The 22,652-nt window shown below is 46.2% G+C and overlaps 1 protein-coding gene across 14 annotated transcripts in view; it reads left to right on the top strand.

The window, feature by feature from the left end:
- The window catches only part of MSI2 (musashi RNA binding protein 2), a 468,587-nt gene that overhangs the window by 127,682 nt on the left and 318,253 nt on the right, over positions 1 to 22,652 (top strand). For all 14 annotated transcript variants that reach the window (XR_002517859.2, XR_002517858.2, XR_002517860.2 and 11 more), the window contains exon 6: positions 17,272 to 17,364. Coding sequence is in view for 11 of the 14 variants with exons in the window: in XM_031657051.1 (XP_031512911.1) it covers positions 17,272 to 17,364 (93 nt within the window). In the remaining 3 variants the exon portion in view is untranslated. The remainder of the gene's footprint in view (positions 1 to 17,271; positions 17,365 to 22,652) is intronic.

Below are 22,652 nucleotides of genomic sequence, written 5' to 3'. Positions count from 1 at the left end.
TGAAACGGTCTAACTTCTGTGTTATAGTTATTGTTGCTGTGGAACAAATTACCTTCAAATTTAGCAGCTTCAGGTAACCATTTGATTATGCTCTTGGAGTCTCAGGTCAGAAATTTGGATGGGACATAGCAGGGACAGCTGGTTTCTTTTTCACCCTGTGTAGGACCTCAGGTGGGAAGACTTGAAATCAAGGGGAGACATGATAGCAAGGGGCTGGAATTATCTGAAGGCTTGTTCACTCATATGTTTGGCTCCTGAACTGGGATGATTCAAAGAATGGAGCTCCTACATGTGGTCTGTCTATGTGGTTGGGCTTCCTTACAATATGGCGGCTTCAGAGGAGTGCGACTTCTTGCTTGGTGGCTCAGGGTTCTGAGTGTAAGTGTTCAGTGAACAAGCTGGAAGCTGCAGCATCTTTTTATGACTCAGCATTGAAATTCATGTTCATCCCTTCTGCTGTCCTCTATTGGTTGAAGTAGTCAGAAGCTCCCTCAGACTCAAGGGGAGGGACAGAGACCAAGGAACGATGTGCCACAATTGGCAAAGCGGTTTTTCTTGCTCTTCTCGTAGTTCAGTGGGGTGGTGCTTTGGGTTTCCAAAAGATGCTGGCTTACTCCTGAAACTGTTCTTGTCCTTGCTTTTACTCTACGCCATCATCGCATCCACTCCCATGATTTCAGTGGCCACTAGACATTGGTGAATTTAGTCTGATCTTTCTCTTGAGTTCCAGAGCAGATACACAGATTGTCCTATAGACACTGAAAATTTAACATACTCCAAGTGAACACATTTATCTTTCCTCTGCAAGCCTGCTGCGTCTGCATCGCCTATCTCAATTGGTGACACCACCATCAGCCACCCAGTAAACTCAAGACCCCTCCCTCTCCCTCCTTTCTGCCTTTGGCCATTTACCCAATCCTGATAATTTTGTCTCCTACACTCTTTTAAATCTTTTCCCTTTTTGTTATGCAAATGATTCTTGCTTTAGTTCGGGGTCCCTTCATCTTGAACTATTATGATAAGCTCCTAACTGTCCTTATAGGCTCTATTTTCAACCTCTCAGATCCATCCTCTACAGAATAACCTATCTAAAACCCAAAGCTGGTTATGTTATTCCCCAGCTTAAAATGGTTACCCTTTGTCTACAGGATGAAGTCCAATCTTCTTTGTTGTGGTCTGCAAGACTCCTTGTGATATAACCCTTTTTCGTGTCTCCATCCTCATCTCCCCTCAGACCCTCATTTTCACTTGATGTTTAGCAATCCAAAAGTTTAGTGCCTGAAACAAGCAATGATATTCTATGCTGCTGTGATTCTGTCTGCCCTTCTCTCTTGTCTTCCTGAAAAGCTCCTGCTCATTTGAGACCAGCCTGGCCAACATGGTGAAATCCCATCTCTACTAAAAACACAAAAAATCAGTCAGGCCTGGTGGCACACGCCTGTAATCCCAGCTACTCGGGAGGCTGAGGCAGGACAATCACTTGAACCCAGGAGTTGGAGGTTGCAGTGAGCTGAGATAGTGTCATTGCACCCCACCCTGGGCAACAAGAGCAGAACTCTGTCTCAAAAAACAAAAAACAAACAAACAAAAAACTCCTGCTGCTCATCATTTCAAACCCTAGCCAAGCATCTCCTCTTTCAAACCTGCCCTGACTCTGCTGACAGAGTTCATCATATTTCCCTGACTGGCCTGACTTCTGTGTTACAGTTATTGTTGCTGTGTTGTGTTCCTCAAATTTAGCAGCTTCGGGTAACCATTTTATTATGCCTGTCTCTTTTGCACACCCATGCCATGGTGTGTATTAAGCCTCTGGGAGATCTTCAAGGCACAGAACGAAATCATGCAGTTTGGGATCCCACTGCCTGTTAGGTGCTCATTAATGGTTGATGTCGATTGGAATCAATCAGGGGTAGGTAGTACAGGCAATGGAAATTGTCTTAGAATCTATGAATGCCGGTGGTTTCTGGCCCTTCCCTATTTTACTTGCCCCTTTGACTGATTTCTTGTTAAGACTCACCAATGGTCTTTTTTTATATATAAAGATGCCCCTACCGAATCACCAGCTGTACGTGTCCAAGTAGCCTGGAAGGGTTTGTCTGACTTCATCTAACTTCATCTTCTGATGTTCTAACTTCATCTTCTAACATCATCTTCTGATTGTGGCACTTTCTGCTTGAGTCCTCAGTGGCTGCTGAACAGAACTTTGGCCAGCTGTTCTTTGTAGGAACACAGGCTTTTATCTTCTTAGTGCTTGTGCCCAGCTTAGCAGCAAGGAGTGTTTGGGATTACCTGAGGGGAAAGAGAGAAAACAAGTAGGGTGTCCAGGAACCTAGAATAGCCACAGAGTAATTCAGAGCAGGGAACATTCATCCTGCATTTGTCCAACCCATATTTATTGAATGCGTACCATGTGCTAGGCATTCTTTTAGGCACTAGGAATACAGGGGTGCACCAAACAGATGCAAGTCCTTAACTTCCATTCTAGAGGGTGTATTGACCACGACTCTTCTGAAGCTTCCATTCTGGAGGGTGCATTGACCATGGTCCTCCCTTCTGAAGCTTCCATGCTGGAGGGGATATTGACCACAGCCCTCCCTTCTGAAGCTTTCATGCTGGAGGGGACATTGACCACAGCCCTCCCTTCTGAAACTACTGTTCTGGAGGGGACATTGACCACGGCCCTCCCTTCTGAAGCTTCCATGCTAGAGGGGACATTGACCATGGCCCTCCCTTCTGAAGCTTCCATTCTGGAGGGTGCATTGACCACAGCCCTCCCTTATGAAGCACACTTTCTGAGGGGCATCCTGATGGCAGCTGATTTGACTATGAGTCCCTAGCCCAGTACCTTGTATGTGGCAGACACTCAACAAATGTTTGTGGAGGGAATGATTAAGTGTTGTTGGACAAATGAGGTTTAACAGTACAGATTTTTCTTCCTAGAGGGAAGGGAACCAGATTTTGTTAAGTGCTTGCCAGGTGCAGGGCAATTTCCCCTTAGAAGACCCTGGGCTTCCAGGCAGAAGTGCCCTTCAGAGACAGCCACATGGCATTTGCTGGGCCATGTGTCTGATTTGACAGCCCCCCAGGGTGAACTACAAAATGAGCCCTCCATGTTCTGGCTGACAGCTACAGGTCCCCAGTTGCCTCTTTGCCTCAATAAACAGCCAGCCCAGACCAGTTAGCTGGGTTGGGTGCATTGGGGAATATATCTTTTCCTTTTTTCTTTTTCATTGTTTGGTTGGCCTAGTGCAAGCGTTTTAAATAGAACAGACATCATGGCTATGAAACATCTGTAACACTACACATTTAGTAAAGTTCCTGGCGGACTGAGTTCTGTTTGATTGGTGATATTTTTGCTGCGACTGTTGTTTCCTTTTCTCTTCTGTTTATCCCTCTGGAAAATAAGTTTTCTTTTATGTGAGGATTTATAGAAATATGTTCCTGGCATGTGGAGAGCACGGATGGATTAGGATATCGGTGCAGCAGAGAAATATTACCTCCGAGGCATGGCCAGCTTTATCTCATAGAGAGTGATCTTCCTAATGTGCAACAGTCTGTTACTCTTTACAGGAGCTACCTAGGTTAAGGCAGATAGAGACACTGCCTTGTGCTGAGATAGCATATCATTTTTGCTGGAGCATCTCTAACCATTGGAAGTTGATGGGCTGGAGATGGATTGATTCAGGGTGGTGTCTGAGAAATCAAGGGTAGTAGAATTCATAATAATTAGTATTTAATTTACAGAGTGTGTGTCATGACTTTTCCAAGTGCTTTTCCTTCTGTTGTTTAGCCTGTAAAGCAGGCAGGGAAGGTTTGATCCCCATTCACAGATGAACAGACAGAGGTGAAGTCACTAGTGGGGAAGGGAAGGTGGTGGGGAGGGGGAAGAGGGACTTAATTGTGTACCTGTCATTCCAGTTCATTCCAAATAAGCATGTTTCGTGTGTTATCTCTTTTACTCCCATTTTGTAGAAGAAGCGACAAGTTTAGAGAAGCTTAGTCACTTGTAGTGATCACCTAGTAAAATGCATGACAGGATCGGGTTGCCTGAGTTTGTCCTCTTTCCACTCTATCTTTCAGCCTGCTCAGGGCACTGGGATTGGAACCTGGCCTTCCCATTCCAAAATCTTCAAATCTGGTGCTCTTTTCAGCCTCTATGGCCCTCCTGGGTTTAGAAAAATCATCTTCCATCTTTAGAGGGTGAGATATTCAATAAAAGGCAGAGAGACTTGCTCATGATGATTTTGGCCTCTCTCTTTTACTACAAGCCCTTCTTTGGGTTTCCCCCTTTTCCCTCAAAGGAAGTTACTTGTGGAGGATGGAAGGGGCCAGATCAGCATATCTGTGCTGGGGGGAATTTGACTTTTTTTCTTGATAGGTATAATTTATGACTTAACAGATGGCTGAGTGTGTTTCCAAAGACCACTGTGCCCAGGGTGCAATGTGCTTATCGCTTCCCCACCTGCCCCCACTTGCTTTCCTGCTCCTGGGGTGTTTCTGGAACAGTAGAATAGCTGGGCAAGAAGGGACCTGCTGGTGGGGGAGCTAATCCCAGCCCGCATGTGGGTTGCTTAGGACTGCTGTCCAGGTGTCTTGCTCCTGGTTCATGCCTTTTTCTCCACTTCCTTGTCAACATCTAAGTGTTAAGATCACCCAGCCTCCTCACCCGGTGGCCCTGCTCTTCTTTTTTCTTTTTTGGAGATGTCTCGCTTTGTCACCCAAGCTGGAGTGCAATGGCACCAGCTTGGCTCACTGCAACCTCTGCCTCCTGGGTTCAAGCGATTCTCATGCCTCAGCCTCCCGAGTAGCTGGGATTACAGATGTGTACCACCATGCCTGGCTAATTTTTGTATTTTTAGTAGAGATGGGGTTTCACCGTGTTGGCGAGGCTGGTCTCAAACTCCTGATCTCAAGTGATCCACCTGCCTCAGTCTCCCAGAGTGCTGAGATTACAGGTGTGAGCTACCGTGCCTGGCCCCTGCTCTTCTTCTTCTTCTTTTTTTTTTTTGATACGGAGTCTCACTCTGTCACCCAGGCTGGAGTGCAGTGGCGTGATCTCAGCTCACTGCAACCTCCGCCTCCCAGATTCAAGCAATTCTTCTGCCTCAGCCTCCCAAGTAGCTGGGACCATAGGCATGCGCTACCACACCCAGCTGATTTTTGTATTTTTAGTAGAGACAGGGTTTCACCATATTGGCCAGGCTGGTCTCAAACTCTTGACCTTATGATCCACCCACCTCAGCCTCCCAAAGTGCTGGGATTACAGGCGTGAGCCACTGCGCCCGGCCCCCCTGCTCTTCTTTTCAATAGCTGGATTGAAAAGTCACTCTCCTGTTTAAACCCCACAGAGATTCAGCCTTCCCGTTGGGCCTGGCCTATCCTCCTTGCATCCCACAATGTCTTGTGCTGCAGTCTTTTGGGACCACTAACAGTCCTTCTGCCAGACAGGCTCCATAGGCCCTTCTCCCTTTTCTTCCTGGCTCTCCCCTGCTAACCTTTAAGCTGCAGGTCATGCCCAGCCCTGTGCTCTTACAGCTCTACCGTGCTAGAAATAACACAGGCTCTTACTTGAATGTAAGCATCTTTGGAGCAGAGATGAGGTCTCATGCAGTGCTTGGCACATAGTGGGTCCTCACAACAGGTTTGATGAGAGAGTGGATTAATGAACATGGCTTGCCACTGGAGACACTCCGCTGCCGTTTCTTTTCTTACCCTCTTGGTCTTTCTCAGGACTCGGGAAACCTTTTTTCAACACCTACTGTGTGCCAGGTGCAGTAAAATAATTTGATGCTTACAGCAGCTCTGTGACATATAGGTATTGCCCCTACTTGACGCATAGTTTGCCTAAAATTACCCAGCTAGGACTCAAGCCCAGCAGTTTCTCGTTCAAATCCCAGCTCCTTCTCCTCTTCTGTGGCTCTTCACCCCTCGTGCTCAGGGAGGGTTTTAATGAAAAAGAATCTGAAGGCCGGGCATGGTGGTTTAATCCTGTAATCCCAGCCCTTTGGGAGGCTGAGGCAGGAGGATCACTTGAAGCCAGGAGCTGGAGACCAGCCTGGGTAACATAGCCAGACCCTGTCTTTACGAAAAAAAAAAAAAAAAGCCAGATGTGGTGGTGTGTGCTTGTAGTCTCTTCTGCTCAGGAGGCTGAGATGGGAGGATTACTGGAGCTCAGGAGTTAAGGCTGCAGCGAGCTATAATCATGCCACTGGCCTCTGGCCTGGGCGACAGAGCGAGACCCTGTCTCAAAAAACTTGGCTTTTGTTGAGGCCTCCATCCTTGCCATTTTTCCCGTTAGATGGCAGAAGCAGCTTCTTACAGAGCTCTGGCTGCATATTAGAATGTTCTGCGGAGTGTTTAAAAATACTGATGCCCAGGCCTCGCCTTGAACTAATGAGATCCCTGAGGGTGGGGCCCAGGTATCAGTAAGTTTTAACAACCCCCACCCCTGCACCAAGGCCATGCGAATGTGCAGCCAGAATTGAAAACCTCTGCACTACAGGAGTGGCAGTGTGTGGATTAGGTAAAACTTGCTCATCAGAAACTGATTGCCATGTACATCTGAAATATGGTAATGAAGGTAATCAAGGCTAAGGGTTGAGGCCGCCATTTGTTCTTTTCATGAAATCAACTGGAGGGTTTGGGGGATGGGGTTAACGTGGCTTTAGAACCTGCCTACCAGCAAAGTTTTTATACATTCTCTCCTAAGAAGAGCAGGTCAGATTGTTGCTGATGAGAACAGGCCTTGTACTGGCAGGTGACTCCCAGTTTACTGGAGGGATGGGCTCTGGAAATCCTCTCTTGGTCTGGCTTCCCTCTGAAGCTTGGTTTTCCTTAAGTTGTCGTGTATCCGAGGGTCTGTAGTCTTGGCCCTTCCTACTAACATGGTTTCTCAGCCTGTCTGTGATATTTCCCAAATGTCATGGTGAAGGACTCAGAGGTTCCCCAAGATGATAGGTCAGCGGGTGGCTGTTTACTTCTGTTTACAGGGAACTTTGAGATGCTCAACTTTTGTGTAGAAACCATTTTCCCTGGTAGTTGCTATCGAGATAAACAGAAATGTTTTGGGAAAAGAGCAATTTGGGAGCTCTGAGCTTATCACCAAGGTTGTGTGTTACTAAATCCTGCAGCCTGGACGTGGTATGGCTTCTTTTACCCTGAGCACAGCCGGTGTGAAGAGCCTCAGGCATTTCTCAGCCTGGAAATAGGCACTGAGGAGATTCCAGCCAGGAGGAGAAGCTGGGAGAAAGGTTTGCGCTGGAGGAGACAGAACCCTTGTGTGGATGGTGTTCTCAGGGTTACAATTTCACATTTGTTGTTTCAGCTTGTGTTATTTCAGCCAGGGTCCTAGGCCTGTTTTACAGAACGGAGAAAGTGAGGCTCAGAACTGTTAAGAGACTTGACCCAACCTCATCTGAGAAACCAGGGTCAGTTATTTAGCATGTCTCAGTATACATAGATGTGCTTGAAAATGCAAACTTCCTATTATTGTTGTATTTGTATCATTTCTGTAGGCAGAATGACCTTGGGCCTGTGCTTTAGTCATGGGGCCCTGAGACCGTCATGCCATCATTTCTAGGGCCCTGCCCCTCACCGTGAGTCATCTATGCATCTTCAGAAGAATTCCACCCTGGGTGGGCGACTCGGGCTCCCGCTGCTGGAGTGACAGGCACAGATGGAAAAGACTGAGTTCATACCAGCCCCGCCATCCCGTCTGGCTCTTTCTTTCCCCCCTCTTTCTGAGGTTTATTAAGAATCTGCTTTGACTGCCTTTCCCATGCTGGGGCTTTAGAGGGGCCTCTTTTGTTATGCAGAAATGCACGACTTCCTCGCAGATTCAACGACAGTGAAGGTTTCTTAATTTTGCTTAATACCACTGTTGTAAAAGATTATGGGTTTTAATTGCATCAGTGTATTGGTAATCATTCGAACACTTGAGAAAGTCTTTGGGGTCTTCCCTAGAGTGGGTCTGAATCGCCCTGTGGTGAGCACTGGGGGCACGGGTTCCCAGAGGGATGGAGTGATGGAGAAACCGCCTGGGGACGCAGAGCAGCCTGGATGCCTGGGATCCCAATGACAGCTCGCCAGCCACCTCGCTCCACAGTGGTTGATGCAGGGATCATGATCCTTAATTTCCTGTGCTTTCCAAGGCAGCCCTCATCTCTCTACCTTTGTCTGTTACCTCCCCCAGTCCCCAACAGGGCTCAGTGCTACTGTTTAGGATATTACTCTCTGATACTAATCTGTGGACAGGTCACCCCTGTGGCTGTGGCTTTTTCCCTAGGATAAGAGGAAGTAGTATTTTTTAAATTAGCCTGGGAGGGAGCCAGGTAGAGAGCTCTGAGATGAGGGTGGGGAACCTCAGCCCCCAGCTGAAGCATCCTGATCATTTCATTACAAGATCACATTCTCCTGTAGGTGAGTTTCTGTTGTTTTAATCAGAGGTAATGTTGTGCCCTATGTTGTATAATTGTGTGGAAATTATATTCCAGCTCCATATAGACAAGGGCTATTTTTTTCCTTCCAATTTTAAGGCTATTTAGAGGGAATGCCAAATTGTAGCTTGAACCCTGGTGCTCTCTGGCTAATAGCTATATACAGGGAGGGAGAGCTTGGAGAAACATTTGGGGTTATATTTGTAATTAGTTTCCTCTGAAGTTAAATTAATTTTAGCAATCAGCAACGTCAAATATTGTTATACCTTTTTCCAGTGGTCAACTGTGGGTGACCTGAGGCCTGTGGAATTAGATGAGGGATGAAGCGGTGGGAATGGTGGGCAGGCACACTTTCTTGGACACGTGGGTTTATTTTAAGTCATTTTTGCATTCAGACTCTTGGCTTAGGGATCTCTCTGGCCTGTCATTTTTTTGACAGCTTTATTTAGATTTAATTCAAATACTATATAATTCATTCATTTAAAATGGTGCAATTCAATAGATTTTAGTATATTTACAGATATATGCACCCATCACCACAGTCAATTTTAGAGCGTTTTTATTACCTCAAAAAGAAACCACATACCCTTTAGCCATCACTCCCTTCCTGTCCCCCAGCTCTGTGCAACCACTAATTTACCTGTCTCTACAGATTTCCCTATTATGGACTTTCATAAGGATGGAATCAAATACAGGTTGAAGATCCTTAATCTGAAAATCCAAAATCCAGAATGCTTAAAAATCTGAAACGTTTTGAGTGCTGTCATGGTGCTCAAGGGAAATGCTCATTGGAGCATTTCAGATTTTGGATTTTTGAATTAGAGATGCTGAACTATTGAGTATAATGCAAATATTCCAAAATCCAAAAACATTTGAAATCTGGAACACTTCTGGTTCCAAGCATTTCAGATAAGGGATACCCAGCCTGTGATATGTGGTGTTCTGTGTCTTGCTGCTTTCACTTGGCATAACGCTTTCGAGGTTCATCCATGCTGCAGCATGTCTCAGTACCTCATTCCTTTTTACAGTTGAATAATATTCTATTTATGGATGTACCACATTTTGTTTATCCATTTGTCTGTTGATGGATATTTGGGTTGTTCCATTTTTTGGCTATTGCTGCCATGAACACTTGTATAAAAGTTTTTGGGTGGACATAGGTTTTAATTTATCTTGGGCATATACTAAGGAGCAGAATTGCTGGATCATATGGTAATGCTACATTCATTTATTTATTTATTTTTTATTTTTGAGATGTAGTTTCACTCTTGTCACCCAGGCTGGAGTGCAATGGTGCGATCTTGGCTCGCTGTAACCTCCGCCTCCCGGGTTCAAGTGATTCTCCTGCCTCAGCCTCCTGAGTAGCTGGGATTACAGACATGCACCACCATGCCCAGCTAACGTTTGTAGTTTTAGTAGAGATGGGGTTTTGCCATGTTGGCCAGGCTGTTCTCAAACTCCTGACCTCAGGTGATCCACCTGCCTTGGCCTCCCAAAGTGCTGGGATTACAGGTGGGAGCCACCATGCCCAGCCTGGTAACGCTATGTTTAATCATTTGTGGAGCTGCCAGATTGTTCTCAAAGTAGCTGTACCATTTTAAATTTTCACCAGGAAGATCTGGCTTGTCATTTTTGCATCTTTGCTGCAAAATTAGAAAAGGTGAAGACATACCTGCTCCTCATGGTGCCCTCAATCCTCCCCTTTTTCCAACTGTGTTTTTCTTATGGAAAGAAAGAAGATGATACAGTAGCAAATGAAGGTGTTAGAGCAGTGGATAGGAAGGGCAAGATTTTGATTCTCCATTTGTCACTCCATAGTGCTGTTTGATTTTGGATGCTTAACATTTCTGAGCCTTGGTTTCCTTATCTGTGGAAGAGTGGCTGGGACCTGTCGCAAGATTGACATAAGGACTAAGTCAGGCACCTCATGGGAAAGGCATTGCTCAGGCCTGGCCCACAGATGATCCATAGTGAGGGCAGAGAATTCTAGGCATGGAAGCAGACACCAGGAAAAGGGCTTTTCCATAGGGGAAAAGCATATCTCAATAGCTCAGATTTTATTAGGCAGGAGCCTGCCCTTGTATAAACCCTGGCCTTACTTTCATCATGTGTTTTATCAGAGGAACTTGAATCCTCGTGTCACTTTTGGGTTGCTTCTCCTTACAGGTGGCCTTGTCCTTCCCATTCCTCACCTCAAGACAGGTGTCATTTGACCATTTAAGGCAGAGATGTACTCCCTGTGGCCTCTGCCGGTGACTTGCCTTGTTTGGGTGGGTGTGATGCCTTCCTCCTCCATAATTGATAGAGTTTGCATGTGGACTCTGGCTCTGCTGTCACCAAAAAAAGGTGAGGTCAAGGCACTGGTGTCCTTGGGCTTATCCCAGATAGATCTCTGATATTAGTTTTGTGGGACAGCTGTAACAAATTACCACACACTGACTGGTTTAAGAACTAGAAGTAGGCCAGGTGGAGTGGCTTATGCCTGTAATCCCAGCACTTTGGGAGGTCGAGGTGGGAGGATCACGAGGTCAGGAGATCAAGACCATCCTGGCTAACATGCTGAAACCCCGTCTCTACTAAAAATACAAAAAATTAGGCGGGCGTGGTGGCGGACGCCTGTAGTCCCAGCTCCTTGGGAGGCTGAGGCAGGAGAATGGCATGAACCCGGGAGGCAGAGCTTGCAGTGAGCTGAGATCGTGCTACTGCACTCCAGCCTGGGCCTGGGCGACAGAGGAAGAGTCCGTCTCAAAAAGAAAAAAAAAAAAAAAAGGAAGAAGAAATAGAAATATAGTCTATTATAGTTCAGGAGTCCAGAAGTCTGAAATCAAGGTGTCAGAAGGACTGGTTTCCTGTGGGGGCTCTGTGGGAAAAACCGTCCCATACCTCTCTCCTGGCTTCCACTGGTGGCCAGCAATTCTTGGTTTGCAGACCCGTCACTCGAGGCTCTGCCTTCATCTGTACATGGCCACCTTCTTTCTGTGTCTGTTTGTCCTCTTCTTGGAAGGACACCCGTTATTGGATTTAGGGCTTACCCTATGTCCAGGATGACTTGGTCTCAAAATTCTTAACTAATTACATCTGTAAAGACCCTGTTTCCACATAAGGTCACTTTCTGAAATTCTGGATGGACATGAATTTTGGAGGGACTCTATTTGATCCACCCCAGTCTCTTTTCCACATGTGATCCTTGAAACACTTGGAGAAGATGCCCCAGTACCTGAACTGTGTTCTGATTTTGCAAGCTAAGTAAGTTTGCCACTGGATTCAGATGTGATGGTGATAGTAGTTATGGTAGTGATGAAGGTGGCAGGAGGGTGGCCCCGAGGATGATGGTGGTGGAGTTGGTGGTGGCAAGAATGGTAGTATTGGCAGTTGTGAGGGTGAGGCAGGATGGGAAAAATATGGGGAGAAGTAGGGATTTTAGAGGGCAGGTCCCTTAAATGAAACACCTTGGGGAATGGAGCCTTGGAGTTTAGGAGTTCTGTGATCTCAGGCAGCCCTGCTTGAGGGTCTGCCATGCAAAGATTGGACTTAATTCTCAAATGCAGACTGATGGGAGAAGACTGCCATATTGGCAGATACATAGGATTTCATCCTGGATTCTGAATGTTGTGAGCACTTTCGTTCTTCAATGTCACTGGACAGGATGGGGTAACAGACAGAGCGCTTGTCTGAGCCTGGGAAAGCTGTCCTCCTAACTAGCTGCCTTGCCTTTAACTAGCACACGAGTCATCTCACTGGGACTTGACTTTTCCATCTGCACAGTGGGGAGGATGAACTAGAAGGTTTGCACCATCCTACCCACTGCTAGCATTTTAACACCTTTCCTGGGCTTTCTCCACCTTGGGGTTCCCACAGATGAGGCATCATCTGTAGACAAGCTTGTGTTCTTGGGGAGTGAAGATGGCTTACATTTTTTCATCATGGGAAGTTTGAACTCTTTTAAGGAACATGATAATAGCCAGAGCTGATTTAATTTCTGTGGGCCTCTCTCATACTCATTTAAGGCTCTCCAGAGCCATTTCCTGCCTTTTCATGTATTTGTTCGGATTAAGAAATATTTGTGTTTTTTTGGTGTTTGTTTTGTTTTTGTTTTCCTTGTGTGATAACGAATATCTTTAGGCCAGTGCTGTTGGAATTAAGTTTTCCCTTTAATCTCATTTTTAAAAGTAGTTTCTCTTTTCTAACCTCCCCTTACCCCACTCTGCCTTCAACACACACACAAAACACACACAGCACACACAACACACACACACACATACACACACACGCACCCCATTTGCTTTATCCTATTTTATAAAAATACAAACAGTGGCCCCGTTCCTAGTGACCATTTCTGATGGAAACACATTTTTTTTAAAGGGAATTTTTTAAACTTAAAAAGCCAGCTCTCTGTTTAGAGGCAGGAAGGTGGAGTGCTGTTTGCAGCTCTGGTTAGTACTGGCTTTGGCCAGTTCTTACGTGTAAACAGCAATTTTCCGAACTGGAATGGGTGCTGGGGTTTTCTTTATGGAGCCAAGGGGTATGTGGAGAGCAGCGGTGTTTAGTTAAATTACAGGTCTAGATGCGGAACTTTCCAGCAATGATTTGTGAGAGCCTGAACACTCCCCACTGCCCTTTGTGCACACGGGCAAGAGCGCGCACACGCACACGTGCACACCTCCTGCTTCCCAGAGTGACACCTTAAACCATAAAAGGAGGGGTACCTGCTGGGAGAGGGGGCTGTCCCCACATGGTGCAAGGCTGTCAGGTAGGTATCTGGTGTCTCTAATGGTGGGAAGCACTCACATACCCAAATGTTATCTGCAACCTCTCCACTAGAAACTCTAAGCAAAGGAAATTTAAGATCAGTTGTCTAATGGATTTTGGACTGAGCTCCCTGAAACAGATGGGTGGCTCTCCATCTCGGTTCACTGTGGAGCTGAGTGGAGCCATCTGAGCATTTTGGGATGCAGTGGCTGCTTCCTTGTACCCTGTATGGGTACTCTACTGGTGTTAAGGCTGCAGGCTAGGAAACAGCTACCTGAAGGGCTGATCATAGGAGGAAAACAGGTGGCTCTGTCTTCAGTGGGTAAAGAGGATTTTTTTTTTTTTTTAATAACCCAAAAGGAATATAGAGCCCGGGGTCCTAGGAACCTTGTCCAGCTCACTGTATCCAGGGTTAAAGTTACGGGGATACTGAATGATTCCTTAGGCAAATAGAGGCCAAGACTCAAGGAGTGGGACTGGAGTTGATCCAAACACACACCCATGCATGTGCATATACATGTGCGTGCACCCTCATGTGTCCATAGAAACCTTGCATAGTATTGATGGGAATTCGAGGACCTCCATTTAGTCCCACAGAGAGTCAGGACACAACATCCCAGCCTCATCCCCTTCCTGCCCTCCTCAGTAGCCATGGAGATGGCAAGGAAACCGAGAGAAGAATGTGTGACTCTGGGGTCCTCTGCCTCCCATGTCCCTCACCAGAATGCAAATTGTGGAGCAGGCCACAGTGCATTTGGCAGTCATGCTGGCAGGATTCTCAAAGTAAATCACTTCCATTTCCCCCAGCATGCCCCTGGCGGGAGAGGTCACTGCGCACAGCCCTGTCGCCCCTGCAGCTGTGCTCCCTTCTCCTAAAGCCGAGACACTGGTGAGCAGCTAACCAAGGGTTGCCCATGTTTCCACTGGCCTTTTCACGTTTGGAAGGTTTTGATTAAAACAGTTTCTTTCAGTGTTTGCTGAGGAGGGGGATGTTTTAGTTACTTGGACATTTTGGTGCATTGTCTGGGACCTGGAATTTCTCATCCTTCTTTTTTTAAAAAAAGTATTTTAAAGGCTTTTTGGGGACTGTGTAGATTTATAGCTGGATGGCTGCCTCCGTGTTTAGGGCTCTGCCTAGGCAGGTTTATGGCTATAAGGCAATGGTGGAGGGTGTACGAAGAGATATTTTCATTTCACCTGTTACTGGGGAATGAACAATCTGTTGACTTCTGTTATTTGGAATGAAGACATGTTGTTTGTTGAATTCTCTGGGTTCACATGAACGTTTGGAATATAGACAGGACTGCTGTATACCCGCCCGACTCTCAACAGTGTATAAATGAGACCGTGGGGTTCAGGTTATAGTATGGCTCTCTAGAGTTTCTTCAAGTTGAGAACTCTAGTACATGTTGGTAGATCACATGAGTGTTTCTTTACAGATATTTAATTACTTGGCTGGGGTAAGGGAAAAAAAGAAATGAAAAATCTACAATTAAACTGTTGGGAATCTTTGCCCATCTAAAAGCACGTAGAGATGCAGGAAAGTGTTTTTGAAATTATAGTGGAAGACATTAGGGCAGTAAGAGATGCCCTTTCAAAGGCACATTTTTGTGTAATGTGTCTTTTCGCTGCGTGTTTAGTTCTGAGCTTGACAGATGAATCTAGTAACTGACTTTGGATTCAGTTACAGTGGCCATTTATTTAGTGACTACACAGTGCCCTGCTAGACACTTGGGCGTATGTTACTTAATTTACTCCTAACAGGAACCTTGTATGGTAGGCTAATCATTATATCTTCGTTTTATAGTGGATTACATTCCACATGCTATTAGAATGTAAGCTCCAGCACCTCGCACTTAATGTATCTGTTGAATGAATACATTAGGAAAGTTAGCTTAGTAAAATTTGGTGATTCATGAGTGTAGGGAGAGATTTATATCTGGAAAGGGCTTGATGGAATTTTGCCATTGAAGTGACCTTGATTTACCAGGGAGACTTAAGGAATGGGTGAGAAGGGAGATGGACAATAATGAGTGAGCATAAGAGGCCTATCAGGTCATGAGAGGTACTTGGAGCTCAGTGCTGTGCACAGTGGTAGGATCTTCATAGAGTTTTTCACATGCACTATCTCATCTAATCCCTCATTCATCTGAAAAGAGGTGAAAAAACAGTCAATCCCAGCTTTAAAAACATGAGCAAGCCACTGCTTCATTCTAATAGGTAGGAGGAAGTAGGGAGTAGGTGGTATACTGAGTTGTTAGAACAACGTCCTCTATGGAAGGTCCATGACAAGGATATTTAAGTTTGGAGTCAACCAGCAGGCTGTGGTGGCCTGTGTCTTCTGTGGGAGCTACTAAGCTAAAGCAAGAGCTCCCTGAAGTCTGCCAGCCTCTCTACATCATGGCTATGATGCTCATGGATTCATTGGAATTGGGCATTAGGTGGGACCTTGGAGCCCTGGCCCAGCATCTCATGCTGCAGAAAACTCATACCTAGGAGGAAGCGAGTCCTGCCCAGGGTCACACCCAGAGTTAGACCCAGGAGCTGAATTTCCAATACCCTACAGCACAGTCTGCCAGTAACCACTGTGCCCCCTGGTATCACTCACCTCAGGCTCCTGTTTAGGTGGGTTGGTTCACTCATTCACTCAGCGGATGTGCCAGGAGCCTCCGTGATGACTGACCCAGGCAGCCATGGCTCCTGTGCTTCAGCATCCTACATCACATCGAGTTGCAGTAGACACAGATGACATTGTGTGTTGATTATATGCCAACAAACTGGTCAGACCCTCACCCATCAAATTCTACAATTTTGTATTGTGACCATAAAACTAAAATGGCACATAGCCTACACTCAGTCTTTAGAACGAAATTTATTTTCTTGATTTGGGTTCCTGCATGTAAGATTTTGTCTTCCCACTCTGAACAGTTAATGTCATCCTCCTTTTTTTTTTTTTTTTATTGTGACAGTAAAAATAAAATGGCACATAGCCTAAACTCAATCTTTAGAAAGAAAGAAATTTATTTTCTTGATTTTTGGCTCCTATATGTAAGATTTTGGTTCCCACTCTGAGCAGTTCATGTCATTGAGCTTCCTACTCCTTTGGCTTTGAAGCTGGTGGTATTCGGAAATGTGGCCACATTTTTTTCACACGTGCATCCACACAACACTCAGTGTTGGCTTCTATGTGCCTGATGCTGTGCCTGGCCTGGTGGAGGATTTGTAGAGGAGTCAAGAGCTTATTGTCTGGAGGAGGAAGTAACTTCACACAAGGTGGAGAGCAGTGAGTGCTAAGACAGGGATATAGAGGCACTGTTAGGAGGTTTCAGAAAAGGGTGGACTAGCTCCTGGCTGGAATGATAAATAACTATTTTGAGTTTTGGAGAAATGTGCTGGATCCTGGAGGAAGGTTACAATTTGCCACAGTTAGGTTTAGGAGTGGAGAGGCACTCCAAGGAGAAGGACCTGCAGGAACAAAGGTGTAGGGATCTGGGGATTAGCTGGGCTTGACTGGGTGCAGGGTGAATCAGGGTGAATCACAGGAAATCAAGAGGAGGAATCCTGGACAGAGCTTGCAGGGTGGTCCTCAGGCTGCGAGGTCAGCGTCTGTGTTGGTTGCAGACGTATACCAGCACCTAACTCAAACAGCTCAGCGTAGACAGTCTGCGCGTAGTTTTGAATCATGTGCATTTCTTATTGACAGGTTTTGTGGATAGTTTCTGGGCAGCAGTTTTTATGCATTTAGGTCTGTTTTATTCACGTCTCTTAGCTTTAAAATAGCTTGACATGTGATTTTTCTCTTTTTGCTAGTCCATCAGAATGAAGTTGTGTGTTGTGGCCAATGAGGTTCTGAAGTCTCTGTGTCTGTATGAAACTCAAACTTTTAGGTTGCCATCTGAATGCCTGAGATATGCAGAGTGACTGTCTCTAGCATCCTTAGACATCTAAACGCCCGCGTCGTGCAGCTTGAATATATCTAAAATTGCCTTCCTAGAGAAATGTGGAAAGCGGTTTCTTTCAGCAGCCTCTTGAGCACTGCTTTAGATAACCTGGTTAACCCATGCCTTTCTCTTGTCATTTCTTGCAGATGGTCACAAGAACAAAGAAAATATTTGTAGGCGGGTTATCTGCGAACACAGTAGTGGAAGATGTAAAGCAATATTTCGAGCAGTTTGGCAAGGTAAGCGCTGGATGGGGTTGGATGGCAGATGCCAGAAGTAGTCTCATCAGTCCTAAGAAGAGGCTGCCGTGGCCCCCGCCCCTGCTACAGCTGTGTCCTCAAGAACCTTGTCCTTGAACCTGGCCATCATGATTTAAGTGAAATTCAGCAGAAGCTGAGGTGGAAGGGTCTGGCTTGCATTTGGTGTGATGTCCCACGTGCTGGCAGGAGCAGACAGAGTGGCCTTTTAGAGCAGTTTTGTTGGTGTTTGCTGCCACGTGGGGCCTGGGCTGGGAGCTGGTGGTAACAATGGCTGGGGAGGGATGTGGGGCTGTGACTTGCAGGGCAGGAGCTCCCACAGAAGCTGCTAGAGGCCGGCAGGTTGGTGCTGGGCTTCTCCCTTCTGTGCCTGTTTGGAAAATGCATTGAGAGCTGAGACTCCCTGGGGCACTTTGCAGCTGAACCCTCCCCTGTCAAATGCCCAAGGAGACTTGGAAAAGATGCGAGGCCTGTACCTGTCAGCATTCTCTGACTTGAATGTCTGCGGAGACAGCAGTAAAATTATCCCCTGGGTTCTGCTTCTGGAACAGACTGGGACCAACCCAAGAGCCCCCAGCAGCCAGGAAACGGAGTGTGAGAAGGTGTGTGTATGATAGAGAGAGTCAGACAGGACAGATAGGACATGTCACCATGGGTGATGTGTTTAATTTGGCCTCTTTCTAGTGGGTGAAGGGAGATGGTGCCTTGAGAGTGGGTTCTTGCTGAGGATGACACATTCCTTAGACGGCCCTGTTGCCTTAGTAGGGCTGACCCTTGTTGGCTTTTGTGTATACCACCCTCCTCTGGCTCCTGTGGAAACGGCAGGTTCAAGGAGGCTGCGTCCTGCATCTTTGAGTAATTGTGGACATTGCGTGGGAGCCCAGGTCTGGAACAGTCCCCTCCTGCACAGGTCTGGGTCTTCCCTGCTGCAGGGCTGACGTGGGAGAGAGCTGCTGAGGCGTCCTGAGAAGACATGGTGCCCTTGCTAAGCTCCGTCACTTGTTCCTCCCACTATGGCTGTCGTGTTTGCCGTGGGTACAAAGGCACAGCCGCCCACTGGCCAGGCTGAAGGTTCTGTGCTGTTGGTTTGCCCAGGGTGATGGGCAGCTATGACCCTGTCCCCAGGTGTGACCTTTGTGAACTACTCTCTGGGATGAGGGCCATGACCTTTATTCAGCCTCAACATGGAGATGTTCTTGTCTCTGGTATTAATTTCTGCCTGGATAAGAGATCGTGCAACAAAGAGAAAGCCAGCTTCCTCCAGCCCAGCCTTGCATTCTGAGTGACTCTGAGCTGCCCTTCCAGGTTGGTTTTGAAAAGGCCTCCCCCATGGCCCTTTCTGGTATTGTCCGCTGGGGATGGATTCCTTCTGGCTGGGTCTAAAGAATAGCCAAGTGTGTTGATGACTGTGTACGTTACAGCACTTCTCTCTTCCAGACTGATTTAAAGCAGTAAGGGGGATTTGTCCATCACCCAGCCCCACCCTGCCTAGGGAGAGGGATTGGAAATAATTAAACGAGACAGGTCCGGCTTGCATAATGGAAAGCTCTGGAGGATGAGCCCTGTTTGGTATCTTTCTGCTTTTAAAACAAGTCCAGGGGTAGTGTTTGCAAACTTGAAGTGGGATTTCTTTTTCGAGCCATAACCTGCCTTGGAATCTCATGGGCCTATTTGTGTCAGGAAAGTCGGTGCTGCCCAGATGGGCTTTTAGAGTATTCCAAACAGGCTTCTACTTGCCAACACATAGCACATCTCTGCACGTCCCCAACCCTTGGTTTCTTTCTCTCTCTCTCTTTCTTCCTTTCTCTATTTCTGTTTCTGTCTCTGTTGTTTTTCATTAACACTTGTCATTGTGACCCAGTATGCCTGCAGTAAGATATACTGCAAGCTTTGGCCATGCCCACAGTGGCCACCATTGCTGCCCTTAGAACAGTTGTCCTTTTGTCTGAGAAGCAGTCACAAACCATCTTCCCTGGCATGGCACTCGCCGGGTCTGAAGCTGCCCAGTTAATTTTGCAGTAATGTTTGTGGACTGTGGCGGGATGTGCAGACTTATCAAGTGTTTTATTAAAAGACTAAGGAGGCTTTTGAATGTGTCAAAGTCATAATGCTCTTCAATGCTCATATTTTAGTAGCTTTTTTTCTCATACATAGGCTCTGTGCATTATTTGTGTCTGTCTTCAGAATAGCTTATTTCTCATTTGGCTGGTGGCTGGTGTTACTGTATGTGTCCCCTTGGGCAGGACTCACCACCTCTCAGGATTCTGGCGTAACGTATTTGAATCCAGAATGATCAAAGTCAGGGAGACTCTGCTGCTGGGCCTTGGGAGCAGTACAGTGAGTAAATCCAGTGGTTGTGAAAGGAGGTAACAAGTAAATTGACAGACTGCATCTCCCCTTTGGTACTTTATATTCTCGTTGCAGGAAACAGAATGAATGTGTGCGCGTGCACGCGCGCGCACACACACACACTTGCTTGAAGTATATTCACACACATGTGCACACCCCTGTGGACACACATTTATAACTGTGTGAAATTGTTTCGGACTATCTTTAACCAACTGCAATTTAATGAGATGTAATTTTATTATTTATAGTGAGTGCAAAGTGTGGGATACTAGGCCAGGCCATTTATTCACATTATCTCATTTAATTTTTCTCTGGGGGGCTGATAGTGGTATTCCCCATGTTGCAGACTGTTAAGTGGGGTCTTGGTGGGATTGTCTCTTGGACTCAGGGTCACAGCCCTCCAGGAGGTAGAGCTGGGTGTGGACTCCCCCTCCAGGCTTGTCTGATAACAGCATCTGAACTCTCCGCCCTGTTCCCACTGCTGATCAGTCCCCAAGATGGACTGAGGGTGGGCAGGAGGCAAAGGACAGGAAGATATTGTGCCCTTCAGTGTGCCCCGGAGTGCTGGGGACCTGGACATTCATCACCTCTTTTTACCTGTGCAACAGATACTGGTATCATCCAGTCCATTTGGTGAAGGTAGACAGTCAGGGCCAGGGAGGCTGAGTGTCAGCAGAGGTCACCCAGGTAAGACAGTGTAAGAGCCAGAATTTACATCCTACTTCCTTTTCCTCCAAGTCTAGAACTTTCCTTTCACAGCCTCCATGCAAGGTGTACCACTCTCTTTTTAGGTCTCCTTGCCGTCATTCCTCTCTCCTCTCCCCATCCCACCGTGCCCGAGGTGGCAGCTGCTCCAACTGTTTATTTCAGGTGGCAATCAAGATGGGTAAGACTGTTATCAAGGGGCTGAGCTAAGGGAGTTTAAATATGTCATTACTGTAAGTGGAGTGGGTACAGAATGACACACCGGGAGCTTTAAATAACTTAAATTGGAGGCTTGTAAACTCTTTTGTGTTTTTCTTCCACCTTCCTCCCAGAAAATTCACCCCCCTTCCCCCAGGTTAGAGACATCGTTACTTGTTTATATTTAAGATGAGGTCACGAAGCTTGGCCACTGGCGTAAGGACTCTGCCAACTGAGGTTAACAGCTAACACGTTGGCAGAATCCACACGTCACCATGAGCTACCCAGGGGTGAGGATGGCCACTCCCACCCCTGGGTAGATGTTCCGGTGTTGTCTGTCCTTGGAGAAGGGTAAGGCAGCAGATACTCCAGGGCTTCATGCTGGGCCTGACAGTGGACTGACTTCCCTGGGACAGCTTGACAGGTTGTTCCTTTGCTGGCCTCAGTTTCTCTTCTCAGGAAAGGGGTTGGAAAACATAAAAAGGGCCAGATAGTAAATATTTGCAGCTTTGCAATCTATGTAGTCCTTGTTGCAGCTACTCACTTTTGCTCTTGTAGGATGAAAGCAGCCATCGCCAGCAGGTAAACAGATGCATGTAGCTGTGTGCCAATAAAACTTTATTTACAAAAACAGGTGATGAACCAGATTTGGTCTGTGGACCATAGTTTGCTGACCCCTGGACTGAATGATTCCTAAGGTTAGTTTTAAGCTTGAAAAGTCAGTAATGTAGTAAAGTATTCAAACATTAATAGGATGGATAGATTATAATCTAAGGTATCTATAGGCTATAACCAAAATAATTCATTGTCAGTAGTAATAAGCATGGTATATAATCAGCAGTCTAAACCATGTTAGAGTTTATTTTGGGACTTCATGACGCAGGGACTGTGAAGGGATTCTTTATTTGGAAAAAGCCACTATTTATAAACTGGAACTTCATCCTATGAGTAAGAGCCAGAAAAACTGTTATAGTATTTCCATCTCCGTATTTCACCGGCTAGATGTAATTAATGAAACTCGGAATTTTTGAGGTCCAGGTTTTACTATGAAGATCCTTTTACTGTGTGCTGTTTCTGAATGGGAGTTACTGGTGCTAAGCTTTCTAATGCATTTTACAATGTGCTTCTCAAGGATGTCAAGTGAGATGGTTGGCAAATCTATTATGTAGGTGATGAGGCTGATGTTGAGAAAGGTGAGGAAGTTCTCCAAGATCACACAGCCCATGCTGAGGAAAGCCTGGATAGTCACTTGTTTGTGTACAACCTACCCCTCACTCCTTTTTACTGTTTATAAGCCCCACCTCCCACTTTACCACCAAGCAGCCTCTTTCTCAGAAGGAGCCGGTTTTGTTCATTTGTCAAAAACGGCGATATACAGTAATTTGTTTTACTGCCCTGGGTTTCTTAGTGGACGTTATCTTGTTCCTGATTTCATACACACAGGAATGATGTATATAGGCCATTCCAAAAAATGGCAGGTAAATGATGCTCCAGATATGCCCGTGCAGACCCTGACGACGAGGCGGCCTGTTCTGCACTGTTCTCCCGGCAGAGCCACCCGGAAGAGCCCAGCCTGGTAATTAAAATGCACTGGATCAAAGACACTCCACATACACGGGCTTCCTCCTTCTCCCCTTCAGGCCCCTCCTTCAAGTACCGGTTTCTTAAATTCTCACTTATAGGATTTCGGAGATCAAAAAGAGGCCTTTAAACTTAATGAATTCTCGGCTTCGTCCCGGATGGAGCGGTTCCGCACCTTTCAGCTGTTCCCGGCAATGATAGAGCAGCTCAGTGCCGAGCTCGCTAGGTAATTCTCACTTTCTAGAACTCCTGTGAAAGCAAAGCAGCCCGCATTTGGAGGCTTCCAATTATACTTCACATGGTGAACTGTGTAATTAGTTTGGAAGACTTATGCTTAGTCATTGGTTTATCCTAATCGGCTTTGGCTTTCCCCAACAACAAAGTGAGCTTATTTTGCTAAGCTGAAACGACTCTGCACCCTTTGTTCCTGCCTTTTA

This window comes from Papio anubis, chromosome 17 (genome assembly GCF_008728515.1).
Source record: "Papio anubis isolate 15944 chromosome 17, Panubis1.0, whole genome shotgun sequence".
Taxonomy (NCBI): Eukaryota; Metazoa; Chordata; class Mammalia; order Primates; family Cercopithecidae; genus Papio; species Papio anubis.
The sequence above is the reverse complement of the archived record's forward strand: the minus strand, read 5'-3'. Positions and strand labels throughout refer to the sequence as shown.